This window comes from Ips typographus, linkage group LG1 (genome assembly GCF_016097725.1).
Source record: "Ips typographus isolate SLU linkage group LG1, UJ_Ityp_2.0, whole genome shotgun sequence".
Classification (NCBI taxonomy): Eukaryota; Metazoa; Arthropoda; class Insecta; order Coleoptera; family Curculionidae; genus Ips; species Ips typographus.
This window is the reverse complement of record NC_138422.1, coordinates 22,624,504-22,643,789: the sequence shown is the minus strand read 5'-3', so window position 1 is coordinate 22,643,789 and position 19,286 is coordinate 22,624,504. Positions and strand designations below refer to the sequence as shown.

General features: G+C 31.4%; 1 protein-coding gene across 6 annotated transcripts in view; it reads right to left on the bottom strand.

Annotated features, from left to right (window-relative positions):
• Nucleotides 1–19,286, bottom strand: part of Vha100-1 (V-type ATPase subunit a family protein Vha100-1) — a 43,897-nt gene that overhangs the window by 23,819 nt on the left and 792 nt on the right. For 2 of the 6 annotated variants that reach the window (XM_081995418.1, XM_081995420.1), the window contains exons 2-3: nt 12,856–13,032; nt 12,673–12,801 (exon numbers count right to left, since the gene is read on the bottom strand). In XM_081995418.1, the coding sequence (XP_081851544.1) occupies nt 12,673–12,801; nt 12,856–13,032 (306 nt within the window). Of the gene's footprint in view, nt 1–5,095; nt 5,146–8,026; nt 8,137–12,305; nt 12,350–12,672; nt 12,802–12,855; nt 13,033–19,286 lie in introns of all 6 variants that reach the window. The other 4 variants (XM_081995423.1, XM_081995419.1, XM_081995422.1 and 1 more) reach the window with 4 other exon arrangements.

The following is a 19,286-nucleotide window of genomic DNA, read 5'->3' as shown; positions in this document are numbered from 1 at the left end:
GTACCTACAGCCATTTGAAATACTTCCAAAATAACCTATATTTTGATTAAAACTGAAGCATTTCAACTATCTTCCTTTTTCAGTACATAATATTTTAGTAGTCTCATTGTGAATCTAAAAACAATTAGTGTAAAATTGTGAGTAAAAAAAGCTCAAAATCCTATAAAAAGGTACCAAACTGTCTTGAGGTTTAGATAGTTTAGAGTTTAAGTAGCAAACGTGAGATTCATTTATCATAAACATGAGTTTGGTTATGTAAGAAGTACTACCTCGTAACACAGTAATTATTACTTAATTATGTATTATTATACTAACTAATTTTCAATACACATAGATTTAATTTTGAAATATATAAATAAATTTGTTGACGTATATATAACGTAACTAACAATACGGAATTCCCAATACTTATAGACCAGACAACCTCTTCAATATTGCCAAATTGATTGCAGATCATCTGTCTATGAAAGGTTTGTTATCGAATACAATCAATTAATCACAAGTAAAAAGTAATATTGTCAGTTTATGAATGACTTAGGCACTTATTTTTTTTTAATTTTATTTTTTACTTGCATTGTTCTGTCTGTAAATTTTGATTTCTGATTACAAACTATTATGGAATCAGTTCAGAAAAGTTCCTATATCTATCAAATGAGCAACAATGTATAAATATGTTAAACTAAACAGGAATTGATAATACTGAATTGAAAAAGATAAAAATTCAGTTTATCTCTTCAAATAAACTTAATATGAAGGCAGAACAGTCCAATCATCAACAATACCATCACAGATCTCGAATAAAGATCATCCTTAAACTGTCACTTCTCTTCTGTTTCTTTAAAGATGACAGGTGTCCTTATTTGACATGTGCTAACTTGGTTACTATGACTTGAAATGTCGTTTAAACGTCAAAATGTAGACTGTAAATATAAAAATTCACACAATTTTCAAAAATTACAAATAACTGAGATATTTCACTTGAACGGCGTAACTGTACTAAAAATATTGAAAGTATCACAATTTGACTCCTAACTTGGTGCCTGTGATCACTAGGAGTTTCGTTCAAACGTCAAAATGTAACCCAAAACTTTTGCTTTTTTTCCTCAAGGCAGCGTTTCTATGAAAAGAATAGTAATAACTGAGAAAACCGTTCAAGAACACTGTTGTGCACGCAAAACTGAAATACAAAGTTTTAGTTACTTCCACAGATTTTAAAAGTATAGTGCGTTTCTCATTAACTAGAACTGTTTCAAAACAGGTGGTTTCCCGAGTTAGTCTCCTGATAAATATTTTTTCCTCACGAGAAATCCCCCGAAAAATACCCTAAAAATACCTCAAGGAAAAACAAATTTCCTATTTTTTGGGGAAAAGAAAATCCCCTATTCTGGCAACCTTCTAGTCTTCATCCTTCTCTAGCACATTTTTATAACTTAGGTAAGACAAATCTCAATCCTTACATTCTGTGACATGAATAAAAAGTCATTAGAATTGTTCTACAGGGTGGTCCAGTTTTAAGTGTCAATAATTCACCATTTGATAGCTAATCAAAAAATAAGTTGACTTGCATTATGTCATTTTTTTGAAAAACGTTTCCTAAGGAAGATACAGTCCTCCAAATTTCCATTTAAAAAATCGTTTTATAGTTTAAAACTGAACATTCAAGACTTGTGAAAGTCCAAATTTGTACTGAATATTATTATATTATATATATACTATTATTTACAGCAAAAGTATATTTTCAAGATTTAATTAATTTTTTGGTGTACAACTCAATTTTCTGGACTGGACACCAAGTCTAGAAGTAAATTAAATTTTCGGACTATTTTATTTCTAAAAATCAGTTCTCAAGACGTATTATTGTAGCATTTGGTACCAACATTTTTTACTTTTATTACTGAAGAAACTTGACTTTTGCAAATAGTCTTAAACTCGATTTTTCAGTCTTAAAAAGCATTAAAAACAGTCTGAATTTCTTAGAGATGCTACAATTTATTGCACCTATGAGTGCAGAAGTCAATTTAATAGTGAAGAAGCTTGAAATAACATTTTCAAGACTATGGTCAGTGAACAAACTGGCTTTTAGGCCTGATAAGTCAAAAACTTTGTAAGGATAGTCTTGAAACTCGATTTGAGGCACTGAAAACAGCTTTAAAACACGAAAAACAGTCTAGTTTATTAAGAAATACCCGAATTTTTAGCACTGAGGTGTCTAGAAGTCGATTTAATAGTGACAAAGCTTGGAATGCTATTTTAAGTCTATGAAGAATGTAAAAATTGTTTTTTAAGATTGCTATGTCAATAACTTGGTGAAGATAGTCGTGAAACTCGATTTTCTAAGCTGAAAGTAGTTTTGAAGCACTAAAAATAGTCCAGAATTCGAAGAAAATGAAAAGCAAAGTAAAAAGCACGAAAAGTTCGTTTTCAAGACAATTTTCATGAATCTAATGTCAATGTGCTGCATCTAAGACTATTTTCAAGACTAAAATATTGAAATTTGTCTTCAAATTATGAAAACTTACTTCAAATGCAAATTTTAAGCTTCTGATGTCACTTTTCATTAGTTCAGTCACATTTTGGGGTTCAAGTCAATTTTTAAGGTTTAAATGTATGAATTTGTAGTAACAAATTCTTGAAAAAGTAGTTTTTATGTCTACAAGTCAATTTTCAGTATTAAAGTCTCTCGATTTGTATGAAAAGTCAATTTTCAAAACTAAAGTCTTTCAGTTTGTCTGGAAACTATGAAAACTGGCTACAATAATATTTTTTAAACTTCTTAAGTGAATTTTCCGTTTCCAATACAATTTTTAAGTTGGGTTGGGTTAGTTTTGGGTCTTTGACCGTAATAACGTGTAATAAAGTGCTTGTTCCAAATTTGATCAATATTGCTCCAACGGTCTGACAGTTATGACAAAAAAAAAAACGATTTTTTAAACAGAAATTTGAAGGACTGTATTTTCCTTAGGAAGCACTTTTCAGGAAAATGACATAATGAATGTCAACTTATTTTTTAATTGGCTATGGATTGGTGAATTATTGACATTTAAAACTGGACCACCCTGTATAAGATTGGAACACAATTAGTACAGAACTCAGCTTCACAAACCCGAACTAAGCTCATACAGTTTTAACCAGAGCAAATGGAGGTTACATCAACAACCTGTTACATTCAATTGACAAAACTGACATTATTAAGTCAGGTTGTCGTCTTGGATTGAATTGTATATCTGCGTGACACAACATAGACTATCTAAACAAAAACTAACTAAACCAACTGTCACTGTCACCTGAAAAACAACATATAAAATACACATTATCTGTCACTTTTTCATTACGAAATCTGATATTAATGAAAGTAAAGCTGTTTTGTTGCAGTATATGAAGTTCTTATAATTATAGAATTTTTAACTTGCAGACATTGTTGGTTCTGGCATTATCAAATTTAATATTCTAACATTTATGTGTAACATTTAAGGTTAATTAACAAGGAAAACTACTTCTATTAAAGTGAAATCACTGTTTGGTTGAAAAACTGCTTGCTAATGACAAATATTTAAAACTGACATTAAGTTAAATTTAGATAATAATTCCCACTAAAAAAAGTGTTATTTTTTAAATAAATCTACCAGGAAAGTCATAACTAAGGGTACGTATCTTTTCGTTGTGCTACACTGTATGCAAAATTGATTAAAGTGCTATTTTAAACTTGATTAATGTTTTTTTAACCTGGCCATTTCAATATAATGAAGTACACGATGACGTAACCACCAATTGCAGGGGTTTGCCCTGTACTAGATGATGCGGATGGCAATGCTACTGCAATTAGTCGATTCCACAAAAATGGTTTGTAATCATTTAATTATCCTCAAATATTTCTAGCATTAAACTTCCGTTTACACTAAAACACAGAAAATAATCTAAAGAAGTGCACCATATTGCAAACTAAAACCAGATATTAGTTATTAGTTTCTTTTTAACTGTAATATAATAATTGTCAAAAATCAGTATGTTGAGTAACTTTCCCTTTTTAGGGTTATAATCAAGTATTATATTAATGGCATTTCATTTCGCTGAGGGATAAGGGCACTGAAATCAATCAAAGATGGATGTGCTGGAATGTTTCCTACTAGTGCTGGTAAGTTACAAAAATTACACTACACACAAAATTATTATAAGTAGAATCCAGTTATGTTAGTGCCATATTAATGACCTAAATCCACGTTACAAGAAAATTATCTGGTTAAAAATGACAGTGTTAATAGATGGTTGAACACTATATTGCAGCAACTGCAGATCTGTCCCGTTTAATACATATTCTTGTGTGGCTTCATATAATGTGGTTGCATACCAAATTGTAACGGCTATGTTTCATTATTAAAACAACAAATGAAGGCAAACAGTCAGAAAGCATACTAAATCAAAAACAACAACACCTAGCATGAACATCACTACAAATTCGATAAATACGGATTACAAAAAGTACAAAAAAAAACAATACAACGCTTCGACAGAGTACCATGCAACGTAGCCCATTAAACTGATTTTAGTAATCAAACCATGCAAAGCAAAGACGCCTTGACACCAAACAACCCTCCGCGAGGAGGTTATTCAGTTTGTCGATGCGTGAAATGAATTTTATTATTATTAATCAAACATTTACAAGTATCAAGTACAGAGTACTAAACCGGTAGTAATAGCGGACGTCATTTATTACCGGTTTAAAGTAGTAAATTATCGTCCAACTACCGATAACCCCCTCAACCAATCATGCAAAACAGCGCGAGCGGTTAGTGCTAATCGTATACTTGTCGCATCACAATTTACTGAGTTAACGATCCAGTGACATGCTATCATATTAACTAAATAAAGGCCCGATTAGAGAAACTGAGTGGCTCAGAGAATGTAACCTTAAACAGCTATAAAGAGACAGCGACAGCAAACACGATCTACGAGGTTCTATTTTGTGGTTTAAATGTTATTGTGGTGATTGACACCACACCACAAACAACAGTAACATAAATTGTGGTGTGGCCTTTTTGTCTCTAAAGGGTTAAAATAAAAAATCACCAATACGACACAGACAGAATAACCTTCTTGCCTCAACGTTTTCCGGTAATTCACGCTGTCGGCCGTCATGAACGCGTAGTGCTGCAAACGATAGGTTAAAATCTTCATTATCACTCTAGTGTGCTAAAACATTGCCGGTGTTTTTGTTTTCAAAAGCTGGTGTGTTGATTGTGCCAGATTATCCGATACCTGCTGCTGGTTTCTTAACGAGTTGGTGACGTTCTCAGTAAGATAATCATACACATCTTTTAATGCTATTTTAATCTCTCTAAAGGTAATAATTATTGATATTACTACCTGTAGTATTACTGAACAATAGACCACTTTAAAACTACTTATACATATAATGGGTAGTTAGTGTAAAAACAATCGAATCGGTAATTACTTCTTGCAATTTGCAACCTAATCAAACGACATAATATTATCTTAAACACCAACAATGAATATCTCTAATACAAGGTATTTTTCAATTACAATGGTCAACCTTGACTGATTCAATGAGATGTCGAAACGTAAAAGGTAAACACAGGAATTCCGGGTAGAGATGCTTTTTCTATATACCAGCGAGATTACCACTTAACCGCAGTTATCGGATAATTTGGCTTGGTTGCTTGTTAATACAGGATGTTAGTCATTCGCCTGTTGTGTTACACAGTAAAACCTCAAGGAGGGACACTTTCCTGTTCTTTGGTAACGTTGCCAATGCATAATCGATCCAAACGTGACCTTTTATAGCCAATGTACAGGACCTCCCAGCCATTAAAACTGAAGGGAGGACAATGTACGCGGCGTGAGATACCGGGTGATCCAGTTAGTGCATTTAGGATTTCAAAGTGATTTTTTTGAAGTTTCGTTTTTACAATGTAATTTATTATTAAACAATTTGGACGCAATATGAACTAAACTAAACGTCCCTTCCAAAAACAATCAAGTATAGTTTTGGATAGTACAAGAGTCAATGTGAAAGCGACGTTAGATCTGCAAGTTAGATTCAATCCAAACATGTTAATTTAACACTTTTTTAATACTTTTTTAAGCTTATTACTTTCAAGAGTCAGCTACTATATCGATTTGTGATAATTACAAAATATGTGATATAAACAAGTATATTATCTGATTCACAAGAAAACCACAAACCTAAAAATACTCAGCTTCCAAATAAGGAACTAACCCGATAAAACGAAATGCTTAGTGAATCCTAAAAACTTGAATTTTCCAAAATGAAAACACTATTTTGACGTAAAGGTACGAGTCTACTGGATACATTTGTACCGCAACAATGTTGTACAAGATGCTGGAAACTCATGTTTGCTTTCTACACTATAAAACGGTGCACAGCAAATGAATCCAGTGGACTCATACTGTAAAACAGTTATTTATAAACAGGGTGTTCCATGACGAAACATATCAATCCATATAAGAAAAATTATCAATAGGAACATAGTAAAATTAGCATGCCAAATGAAACTAAAATATTTTTAATGTTCCATCTTCTCTTTAAATGGAACACCGTATACCTATATTAATGTATTTTTGAATACTCATCGATTTCAAATATTTTTTATGTAACATAACCTATATATGACATTTTTAGATTTGAATGAAGAAAGTGTCATAGCTCCTAACCTAAATGAGACAGAGCAAAACGACTTGCATGTTCTTATACCTATTAACTTTTTGAGATCTATTATTTGATAACATTTTTAAATTTTATAAAAGTAAAAAAATGTACACCTGTCAAACTTTCCAATATGATCACGCAATAGATCTCAAAAAGTTAAGATACGAATATGCAAGCCGTTTTGCTCCACCTCATTCTGGTTAGGAGCTATGACACTCCTAAATGTAAAAATGTCATTTTTCAAACGACAATATCTCGAAAACCGTTGCAAATAAAGACAGATTTGCTTGAAAAATATTTGAAATTGATAAGAGAATTAAAAAATATTGATATAAGTTGACATCTACCTACTTCCGGTAAAACTGGAAGTGTCATAACATTAAAAATATTTAATTTTTTTTGGATTGGGCATGCTGACTATGTTTTTACCAAATCTTCAAAACTTACCTATTTCGTCACGGGACACCCTGAATACAACTAAAAAATTTACATTGTAACGCCATCAAATGCAAAATACGAAAAACCCATATTAAGGAGCAAAATAAGAAATACAGAATTAACACATAACATCTCCAAATCCCAAGTTTGGGTGCTCTGTAAAGTAAGTATGTATCAAAGCGGGATTTTTTTAACATAAATGTATTGATTTTGATTTATTTTCTTAAAATGCGGTAATTTTTACATCACATTTTAAAATTGTTGATATTGCTCAAATGAACATTTTTATTCGATGAATAAGCAGCATTCTGAAAAAATTAATATCTAATAATCATAATTTAAAATCTGTTAATAAGTCTACTTTTCATAGAAAGCAATTTTGGTACCAACAAAATGGTGCTTACCACCTTATCTGAAGAATAAGGGGTTTGCAACGAAACCTGAAACTATTGACAATAAAAAAAAACAGAATTCAAAACAAATGTGAAGTAATATACCAGCTATTCTCAAAAAATTTTCAAATAGAAATTTGACTTCAAGTTTACAGCAGATTAAGAAAACAAAACATTAACAATACAGTGCTATTTTAAAGAAAACATTTACTTGCTTTATGGAGCACCTTGTATAATTCCAATCAATTCTAAAATGTAGATTTGACAATCTTCTACCCATTTTATATACAGGGACTTTTTACACACAGTGTATATGTTACGGTCAATTTGATTTTTGAGTTTAAACAGATAACTTCAGTTGCAAACAGGTAGTAAACTTTCAAAACAGAAATGTTATTCCTTCATTATTACCGACTTTAACACTATAAATTGGACATTTTCTCTTACGTTCCCAAAGCACTAATTGAATCACCCTAATAAAAATAATTTAAAAGAAATCCAAGAAACTAACCCTAACTTGAGGGCTTGACCGCCGGCCCTAAGCCCTTCCTCGCCGAGCAGGGTGACTTGCTCCTCCTCGCGCGCCGGATCAGCCATCTGGGCAGAGGCCTGGTGTTCAGCCTGGCGACACATTGCAAAGCCCCCCCGGGGGTGCGACAGGGTTAAGATACGCAAGAAAACAACGGATTTGGCCCCAGGCATGTCAACGTATAGATAGCGAAGCCCCCGGCAAGCTTTTTATAGGGGCCCACAATATTGGGGTACATAGACTGTTGTTTGTCAGGTTTTATCGTTTCTCTATTAACAACTATATTGAGAAGCTATACAGGATGATTCGTTATCTCAAAAATGATGTTCCAAGTTTCAAGTTACAAGAATCTTTGCTCAATTTTGGAACGTAGGAACGTAGAACCCCATGGAGCTTATATGGTTCACTGTGTTTATGGCGCTAAGAATGTATACAGTTTGTGAATGATTTGTATTAGAACAAACCCTCTCATGTATCCACCCCAAACTATTTTGTGGTCCGCCACTGAAGTCTAAGGAGCTTTTTCTGCAATTCCTTGATCAATTTTGATATATTTTTGTATCTTACATTTTTTTAGTATCTACCACCATTTTCGTGTTAATCAGAAATAACAGACAAATGTGCTTCTTTGGCACATTCACAACTTTTTTGTCATATTCTTACTGCCACAAAAAGTTGTAAAGTACTAAATTTGAGGTAAAAACTGCTCTAATTAATTACTACTGTAAAATTAAGCCAAAATTAGAATTTATAGAAAAACGGTGGTAGCGAAGAACTAAATGCAAGATATCAAAATTAAACTGCAACTTCAACTTAGTAATAGGTAAACTAAATACAAACATCTTATATTTTTTAAGTGTTTGAGCTAACTTAAATATCCTTGTTCCCTAAATAAATCATAATTTTGCCAAAACATCAGCCAAAAAATGTGAATTTTAGACGTTGCCTCCGCAAATTTCCAACAAAAAGACCTCACATAAAGAAGTAATAGTGAAATTGAAGACAATAATAAAAGTAGTTAAACATGGTGATTTTAAAATGAATTTTTAACCTCACCAATGCTATTTATCATCAAATAATTAACAACTGTCAAAATGACGTTATTTTGGCGTTACATATACAAGGTGGGAAAGATTTGTGATGTCAGCATAGGAATTTCTTTAGAGATAAAAAAATCGGTTAAATGAGTTTTAAAAATTACAGACAACCAAAATAATCTTATCTTCTCAAGCTTACAAATGTCTACAACTTTCATCCTAAAAACATTTTTCTAGTAGTCATAGTAAGTCAGCTATATTTCCAATTTAATTGACTTGTTTTGATATAAATTAAGATTGTGTTATAAAAACCATAAAATTCAAATTATCTGCTGAACTACTAGTTACTAGAAGAATGCTTTCAAGCTAATATTTTGATTTCAGGTGCTATTACACCATCAACAGTCTATGTGGTCCCAATATCTGGCCAGTTGTTAAGGCAAACATGCGCGTTTGGTTAATAGACGTGAAATTACTCTAGGTTAGACAAAATTGCAAAACTATTCAATTCGATTATAACAAACGAATTTGCGGATGAGAGCAAACTTTGTGTGTGCCTAATTAAGTTCAATAAACTGGTCGAATGACGTATAATTGTGTACGCAAGAATTAGCAAGTCGGTCGGTCTTGTGCCAACATGTGACGATTGCAAAATAGATAAACAGTTATTCAATTTAGGACAATTTAATCAAACCCGCTAAGCTATTAATACACCCAAATCGAAAAACGAGTACTGCCGATCAATATTGTTAATCACCTAATTTACAGCCTTGAGCGGTTATTTAAAGTAAATAATTTATTTAACCATCGTGAAATTGTTGAAATTTAATGACGTCGTAAATTAATGTTCGGTCGATTAATCTCTCTTATTATGAAAACATTGCTAAAAACCCAACCAAACCTCGTGACACCCTCGTGAGTTACAACAACCTATTTTCAGTCATTCAACAAGATACTCTTTAAAAAAGAACTGAATTTTCTTTAATTAAAAATTTTTAGCAGAAACTGCGCGTCATCCATTCAAATAATGCTTGAAAAAGCATCAATTAGCTTTTAAAAGGTTGTACTCGAAATCTGCCACGCTATCTTATTTACTCAAAAGAGTTGTACGCTAGGAAGTATAACAACAATCAAGGTTCTGATATTACCATAACAAACGGAAAGCCATCACTATACAATGTATAGTAACTCAAACGCGCCTTTGACTTTCGCTTAAACCGTTTCCAAAATGCGTTGTATTAACTTTGAAGTGCAAAAGTAAATAAAGCAGCAAATTTTTGTAAACATTGACTTAGAACGATATCAAAACAGAGTTGAATCTAAATATGGTTTGTTGGAAATCTTTTTGAAACACATGGCTGAAGTTTTGAAACGGAAGTAGAATTTTGAATAAATCCTACATTAGAACTGTGTTGGGTACGGAAGGCGGTTCCTAAAAATGGTACATTAAGTGTCACCAAAGTTACCGGCATTCTAGCATAATTTGTTTTGGTTTTGTTAGTTTTAGTTTGTCAAATAAGAATTTCAGAAAATGTAAGATTTTTCCGTAACCAATAGAAGCATGTGCCAATGTGCCTAAACGGATGTGGAGTCATTCAACATTCACTTTATCAGAGTCTAATTAAAATCTTCTCAATTGGCACACTGACGCATGTCACTTACAAAGTTTATTTTTTAAGTTTTAATATAAAATTTTCCATATCTGTATACATTTTTTACCAACCAATTAGCCAGTTTAGAAAACGGTAAACAACGGTCTTAACCCCCACATGACTAGATTAGCTGTGAAGAGTGCATAATAAACAAGGAATGATTTGATTAGCCAACAATTTAGAATTCAATGAAATATGGAATTGATACCATTATTCAACTACCATATACTCAGTTATGTGATAGTCGCAGAGAAACACATTTATTTATATGACTCTTTTTTGGAAGTACTTTAAATATTCTAAAAAGTTTGCATTGCTAATGAGGTTTGTTTAGAAAATTATCTGTGAAAATAAATTTGGCAATATATTTTTGACATTGTAACTCAAAAACAATAAAGAATTTAAATGATGTTTATATGAATTTCCTAGTTTTTTTAAGTTCTATCCCATCCCCTGAAGGACTTTTCCAATGAAACCGTGAAATAAAAGTGTTTTATTAAACTGGCTGAATATCATCATAAAAACTGTTAGGCATAAAAATTGAAAAACCGTTACTAATTTTTGAAAAAGAAATCACGTTATGTGCTCAAAACTGTCCTTTGTTTTATCACTAAAATGCCATTTTTAAACAGTTTTCATAGAAAACTTGGTGAATAAGTAAATTGCATAAAAGTTAAATGAAAGATTTTAATAATGTTATTTTTTTCTGAATCTCACAAACTAAAGCTCTGAACATTTTCTGCTCATTTTTGAACTTCTTACATGACCTATAACTGTGTAAGTAGTATTCGGAAATAACAAAATTTCGAACAAAAATCGCTTGACAATATTTAAGGAACAAAAAAATAATTTTTTTCTTGGATGAAGAAGAAGAGCACTGCAGAATTGTTGCATTTCAACTCAGTACATTAAGTATTTTGGTTGTTATATCCTGACATGGCGACATCACATCATTTGTTACAGAGTGTTGAAAATTGAAAAAACAAAAATTTTAAAACATCTCGATTATTTCCTTCAGCAGTGAAATGTTTCTTCAATTTTTGGTTTCAAAATCTACAGTTTACAAAAACTTTTTGCTTTATTTTGAGATTATTAGAACCTTGATTTGCAAATTGGTGACAGCACTAAACTCTAACAAAGCACCCGTCACTCACCACAAAAAAAAAACGCGAAAACTAAACTAAAACACAGGGAAATAGAGTAGAAACAAATATGCAATGTGATACCAGGCTGTACGAGTCAAAATAATTGCAATAAACCTATACGAGTCCAGCGTCTCTGAAACACCACTGGTGTCACCAAATTAGTAAAAAAAATGCACGTAAGTCCTCTAATTGCTTTTAAAAAAAAAACACTTCACCTGAACGTTTTTTTAGGACGGTTCGTTTGTCGAAAAGAATATGGTTAAAAGGTTACTGGTTAAGATATTATGTTACATCAAAAAAGGGGAGGGTGGAAACCGACAAAAGGAAAATAAACAACCAAGAACATGCAAAAAAAAAACAAGTAAGATGCTGTATTGAAAATGTTAGGTCGGAGGGGCAAAAAACCAACCAAACCATCACAACTTACAAAAATATGAAATGCTGCGTAAGTTCCGCGTCCTGGTTCTGTTCCTACACAGAGCAATAAATACATGGTCAGTCATTACAAAAGTTGCAAAAACTCAATCAAAACACACGATAGTTTTTTTTTCTCTGAACATTTTGACAAATACAGCATCTTACTATAATAAAAGATAATTATAAAAAAACAATAGTTTGAAGTTTTCGAGAGCATTAAATTTGAACACTGACATTCTTAAAATTTTAAACAACTCCCTGAAAACTCAAGCTCCCATAGAGTTGTTTAAAAAAAAAATCAGAAAACACTATCATGCTAGGTGAACAAAATTCAAAGTTGAAACAATAGTTTAACCACAAACTTCATAAAAACTTACCTCGTCGAAAAACACTTGAGTCTTACGTAAGATCTGTTTGAGTTCAGTCAATTCCAGAAAGTTTCTCTTCAAAGCTTCCGCATTTTGATTGACCTCGCGCAGTTCGTTTTCCAATTTTTCAAAAGTGGCCTTAAAAATACAGTTTTTGTGGAAAGTTTTAAGTGGGTAATTAACTCAACCCACCTCCAAGTCGATCATTTCTCTAGGTTGTGGTGCCTCCGGGTTCTCGCCCGTGTCCAGCATTGGAATGTCGTCCTTTTTGATCTCCTTCTCCAGGTATCTTAGTTTTCTCTCCATTTCGTCGCATCTTCTCACTTCGTTCACGAATTTTCTTTGGAAGACGTTTACGTCTGGATTTAACTGCAAAGAAATTTTCAACTTTTAGCAACATGTTTTGGTCACTAATGGTACTACATTATGTAACTTAAGCCAGTGCTTAAAACAGATCCAAACTCAGACTAAAATGATAAAAAGTCCTCAATTTTGATTCAAAATAGGGATGGACATTTTTCAGAATTTTTTTTTTTGGAAAAATGCCGAAAAAGAATTAAAGAATTGGAAATTATAAAATGACAAGTATTTGTGGTTCTTGGAATAACCAAACTGTAACTATAGACGTTACAGATCCATGGAGTCAAATTTGACAGATCTGACGTTAAGGAATACATTTCTTACGTCACGTGACAGCTGTCATAAGTGTCGAAACCCGTTTACCAGTGACCTCCGAACCTAGTTGCTTATTTGAGAAATTACACTACAAGTTGTGTATAAATCTCCATGGAGTCAAATATGACAATTGGGACGTTAAGGAACACTTACGTAATACGTTGCTTATGTCACGTGACAGCTGTCACAACTATCAACTGACCAGTGATCTGAAAGTATAAGATGCCAAATAGATGTGTTCCTTTGAGGAATTGCACTGTAAGTTGTTTTTACAGCTCCATGGATGTTAGTGCTACATAATTTTTGTTTTTGGCAGTTGACAGGTGTCAGGTGACGTATGAACTATAGTTTTTGTAAGAAACAAGTGTTACTGTGCTTCACAAATGTCAAATTTGAGGCTCTATTGAGGTATAAATACAAGTTTCAACTGTTTGCATTTGATAGTTTCATCTCACTTCTATGAAATGTCATTAAGTGACATAGCTTAACCCCACAGAGTTACGAATAACAATTTGCGGAGGGACTATTTGACATTTTACAGTTCCACGGCACTGTTTAATGAATTTTGACAGCTGCCATTAGTTCAGTTCAGTTTATTAAAGTGGGCCAACGTTTTTCCACACTATTTAAGAGGTTCTTGAGCTTTTCTACGTTGCCAAAATATGGCCAAAATGACTTAATCACGAGTTTTCGCTTTAACAACATTGATTTGAACGTAATTTTCAAGTTTTTTCACGTGGAAGAGGTGTTTTAGAGTCTGAAAAACACATGACACTGACATTTTTTTGTATTTTTCGGAGGGAAAAGTACCGGCCATTAGTATTTTGTTAATACTTCGTTAATCAAAATGTATTCCACAAAAATGATGTTTTGAATTTATTTGTGCAAATTACATTTGAGGACCATTTTCAAATTTTGTGTTTTGACTTTGGTGGAAGCTAGCATTGTATTTACTCACAACTGACAAATAGCAAATAGAAACGTAACAGAATATTCTGGGTAAATTACTGAGTTATTCAATAAACAAAAAAAAATATCAAAGTTCTAACAACATATACAGGGTGATTCCAAAGTTGGGGCTTTCCTTTCACCTGCGAATAGGGCTTCAAAAAATAAGGTTCAAGGTTAAATAAATTTTTTTCGAAATGTGAACAATAACGAAGATAAAGGGTGTCAAAGTTTTACTGAAAAAACTAAAATAAAAAACAACTTTAACTTAATTTTAACTAACTGACATGAAAATTGTGTCACTTTCTGTGAGTTTGCAGTGTTGTTGCAAAGTTTGAAGCATTGTGAAGCTGTAATTTGAACTCCAATCTAGATTTTTTATATATCATTAGAAAGAGGATGAAAAATGTTACAAAATGTCGGTTGAGCGAATTTTCTAACTTTTTCAGTTTTTGAGAAATTTCAATTCGAAAATTGTGTCACTTTTTGTGAGTTTGCAGCGTTGTTGCTAAGTTTGAAGTCTTGTGAAGCTGTAATTTGCACTCCAATCTAGATTTTTTATATATCATTGGAAAGAGGATGAAAAATGTTACAAAATGTCAGTTGAGTGAATTTTCTAACTTTTTCAGTATTTGAGAAATTTCAATTCAAAAATTGTGTCACTTTTTGTGAGTTTTCAGCGTTGTTGCTAGGTTTGAAGCCTTGTGAAGCTGTAATTTTCACTCCAATCTACATTTTCTATATGTCATTGGGAAGAAGATAGAAAGTGCCACAATATGGCGTTTGAACAAACTGTCTAACTTTTTCAGTTTTTCAGATATTTTAATTCAAAAATTGTGTCATTTTTTGTGGGTTTGCAGCGATATTGCCAGGTTTGAAGCCTTGTGACGTTGTAATTTGTTCTCCAATCTAGATTTTCTATATATTGTTGAAAAGATGATAAAAAATGCTATAAAATATCGATAGTATACACCCTGTATCTTCGTTATTGTTCATATTTCAAAAAAGCGTCAAACGAAAAAGACCCTATTTTTTGAAGCCCTATTCGCAGGTGAAAGGAAAGCCCCAACTTTGGAATCACCCTGTATAAACGGAAAGGCTCAATAATTTACCGTTTTCCGTAAATTTATTTATTTATTTTCAACTGGAAAAAGCAAATATTAATTACTTATTATGCCTCAAAATGTGGCTACCAAGTCGATTTTCATGTTTTCAACACTTTTGTCAACAAACAATTGCTTATTTAAATCGATTTCTATATTTTAGAACAGTTTCAGGACTTTCAACTAGCAAATTTAGTTACAAATTTGATTATTAATTTTTCAAATGTAGTTAACGTCAATTTACCTACATACCTATAATTTCAAAGATTCCAGTATAAACATCTATGATTAAGATTTTTTTTGTATTTTTAGTTATTTCACTATTTTCAACTTTTTATTATTTATCTGCAATAGTTAAGCAGACTAATTAATGTAAATACACCAGAAAAACCCTTAATTTTGAATGGATAGTAACATAATATGGATAACTACACTAATGCAACAAATTAGCGCACCTCCTGTATATTTCAAAAATAAACTGTATTAAAATTTAAATCCCTTTTTAAATAAAACTTCCGCTGAGAGTGTCATCTTCTTTCAGCTCTCTAAACGTAAGCAAACATTTATAAACCATACCAGAGCCTTTGATTAAACAGATTAATTGAAACTCAGAACAGGTAAGAGGTTCATCAATTTTTTGCAAGTGTCGATAACCAAACTTTATATAACATTCGATTAATATTTATATACTGTTACCCAATAAAACGACCTCATAACATCCTCGAGACATATCAGTATTTATTGTAAACTGCAGTAATAATTTTCTTACCATAGACGGTTTTACTTGTAAAATTTTGATATTATCTTTGACATAAATATGTGACTATCTCATAAATTTATTTTCTTACTGTTTACTGAGCTAAATTTTTAAAAGATAAAAAGGGTAAACATTAATAAAGCCTTTTTGAAAAATATGTACTTTCTATTTATTTAGAATTTCTTGAAGTGCGGTATAGGAAATTCCTTATTAGAGCAGTGATTTTTCTTGTTTACACAGTTGTTTGAGCTATATTCAAAATGTATCTAATTTGTTAGAGGATGCACCGATATAATTAGTGCAGGTGTGCAATTATTTAAAACAACTGTTTGATTTTACTATAATTAATTTAAGAAGACGTTTTATGAAGAAAAATGTGGGATGTAATTTAAAAAAAGACAGAGAGACCATTTTTGACGTCAAATTAATCTTTGTGTAAATGTTTAACGCAATTACTTCTAACCTATTGTTTAACATTTAATTTAAAAACAAAAAACATTTAATCATGGCATTTGTACACTATTGAAAAAGACTTTTACTAAGACTCTGCTTATTTATAAGCCATGTGTTTGTATAAACCAAAGATCATTATTTCTTAGTTCTTTATATAACCGGCGTTCTAATTGATTTTGATCGCAAAATACTACAATTCGTATTAGACTATCAGGAATATATTTATCGACAAATGAACATACCAGCACTAAGTCTTTTAAATACCATATGTGTCACAACCTTCCTATCAGTTATTACAAAGCATTTCTATAACGAGAAAACAGATATGCAGTTTATTCACGTTCAGTGATTATGAAATGTGAATAAAACAGAAATTACAATGTCTGAATAGAAAACCATACATGATTTTCTATAGTTTTATGCAAACATCACAATTAGTTTGAGTCAACTAATTTGTAAAATCCAAGTCGTTAGAACTCTGATCTGTCCTGAAGGAGTCAATACAAATGCTCAATCACACAATGACACTTTTAAAATATCAATAGTTGCAACAGTTACTTTGATTGATGAATTACATACAGTTTAGAAATGTTTATACAAATGTATTTGTGCTGAGAAAAATATGACAACTTCAAGTATGGCTGTTTTATGTACTATTATTAGTATTACCATTGTGCATTTATATGAAATAGGATCAGACAAGTATGTTGTACTCCCGCAAAAAAAAATCAAGTAGCTACGATTGTAGAAAATGAAATTTTACAGTAGCAAGACTGATTAAAAATTAATAATTATTGTAAGTGGCAAATATTTTCTGTCTCAACGTCATTTCGCTTATGTAACAATCTAACTTAATCTGAAATATTAGAGTATTATTGTAGTTAATCCCAAATGACAAAATTATATCACATGCTACTCATAATTCATCATCAAAAGAAGATTAGAGTAATATGTATTAAAAATCCATATTAAAAAAATGTACAATACAGTAAAAAAATCAATTTATTTACTGTGAATTACCTGTATTGAAATTGTTTTTTAGTTTCTAGGTAATTAATTTTTCTGAAATACCTTTAAGAATAGATTAAATTTCCTATTGGTGATATATCCTATGTCTCTGCCATTTAATTGCTGTTCTTGGCTTTTTTAAGACAAAGTATACAACATACTGATTTTACTTTTTAATATAAAACATTTTATTTTACTCTTCTCTCTCCAAGAGTAATGAAGAAAAATTAAGAAATGCATCTGCATTTTTTCTTCAGTTTTATATCTATAGCAAATTTTTTAAGCACCTCAGATCAAAATATTGCAACCCATATATTACTTTTCTGAAACTGAATTCCATGTAACAAGGGTCTGCTGTTTTCCAGTTCTTCAAAATAAGTAATAAGACTCAACAAACTCTTCTGCCAACCATTTGAGGAAAAAATAGATACCTACTCTGTAGCTATTATGTCTTCTTGCCTTTCTAGCTTAATACATTTTGATAATTTGTCATTTGTAGGTTAAAAGATTCTCAGTCTACATTCTGTGAAGCGCATTAGAATACTACTTCTGTAACTAAGTTTATTTAAATCTTTTAAAAAAACTCCATCAATATACTTACTTGAATACATCTCTGACAATCTGAAAATGTTGAAAAGACTCAAACTTACAAATAATGATATTTTTTCTATCCTCAATAAAATAACTTTCTATAGATACTTTTAAATCCTTGAAAACATATTAGGAAATCTTTAAAACGAAAAGTACAAAAAGAGCATTTCTAAACGAAAGCAATGATAATATGTTAAAACCTGACCAAATTTACTTGAATTTTTATTTAAAATCTATCAACCTTTGAAAAGATGCAATGTATGCCTGTATTCCTTTAAAACAAATATAGAACTGATCCACAAAACAATAATAGTCTTATTAAGTTATCAGGGCCAAAATTAAAGAACAACTTGGTCAGTGTAAATACATAAGATTAGTTCATTGATGAATGTCTCCAAAAGCAGCCTAGAAAATTGTGCAAAAAAATAGTAGGTATAGTCCAAATAATTAATAACTTGACTTAAGTGTGTCTAGGGACAAAACATAACCTTATCCTGAAACTTGTGACAGAACAAAACCAAGTGTTTCTTGTTTATTTGATCATTTTGCCTTCAATTTTTAAGTGAGACCTTTTTGACAAGGCCATTCTTCTGTGTTGTTGATTGTTTTACTCACAAGATTCAGTAAAAACAAGTTGTCTTACAGTAAATAAGTTAAAGGATTTTTTATACTTTTTATACTCTGCTATAACAAAAAAATGTGTGATATTCTAGATCTGACTAATTAAAAAAAAACTAAACAGAACTACAGTGACTGAAATATTTCAACAACCATTAAATGTGTCTCAATTCTGAAATACTGAAATGTTAAATCATAATTTTTCTCATTCAACCAATTATTTTCCTCCATTTTTTAGTACTTCTGAACAGTTTTTCTTACAAAACTGGAAATTCAGTACTGTTTCAATCTGTCATCAGGCCCGTTCGGAGGAGCAATATGCCTCTTTAGCTTTCATTGGTTGAATGTTCATTGCTCATTTACCTTAAATCCTGTAGGACAATTCTATGACAATCTATCCTACACAATTCTTTGACTTACTGTCAAACTGTAGTTCTGGATTTTCATTGCAAACAAAATTGCTGATGGAT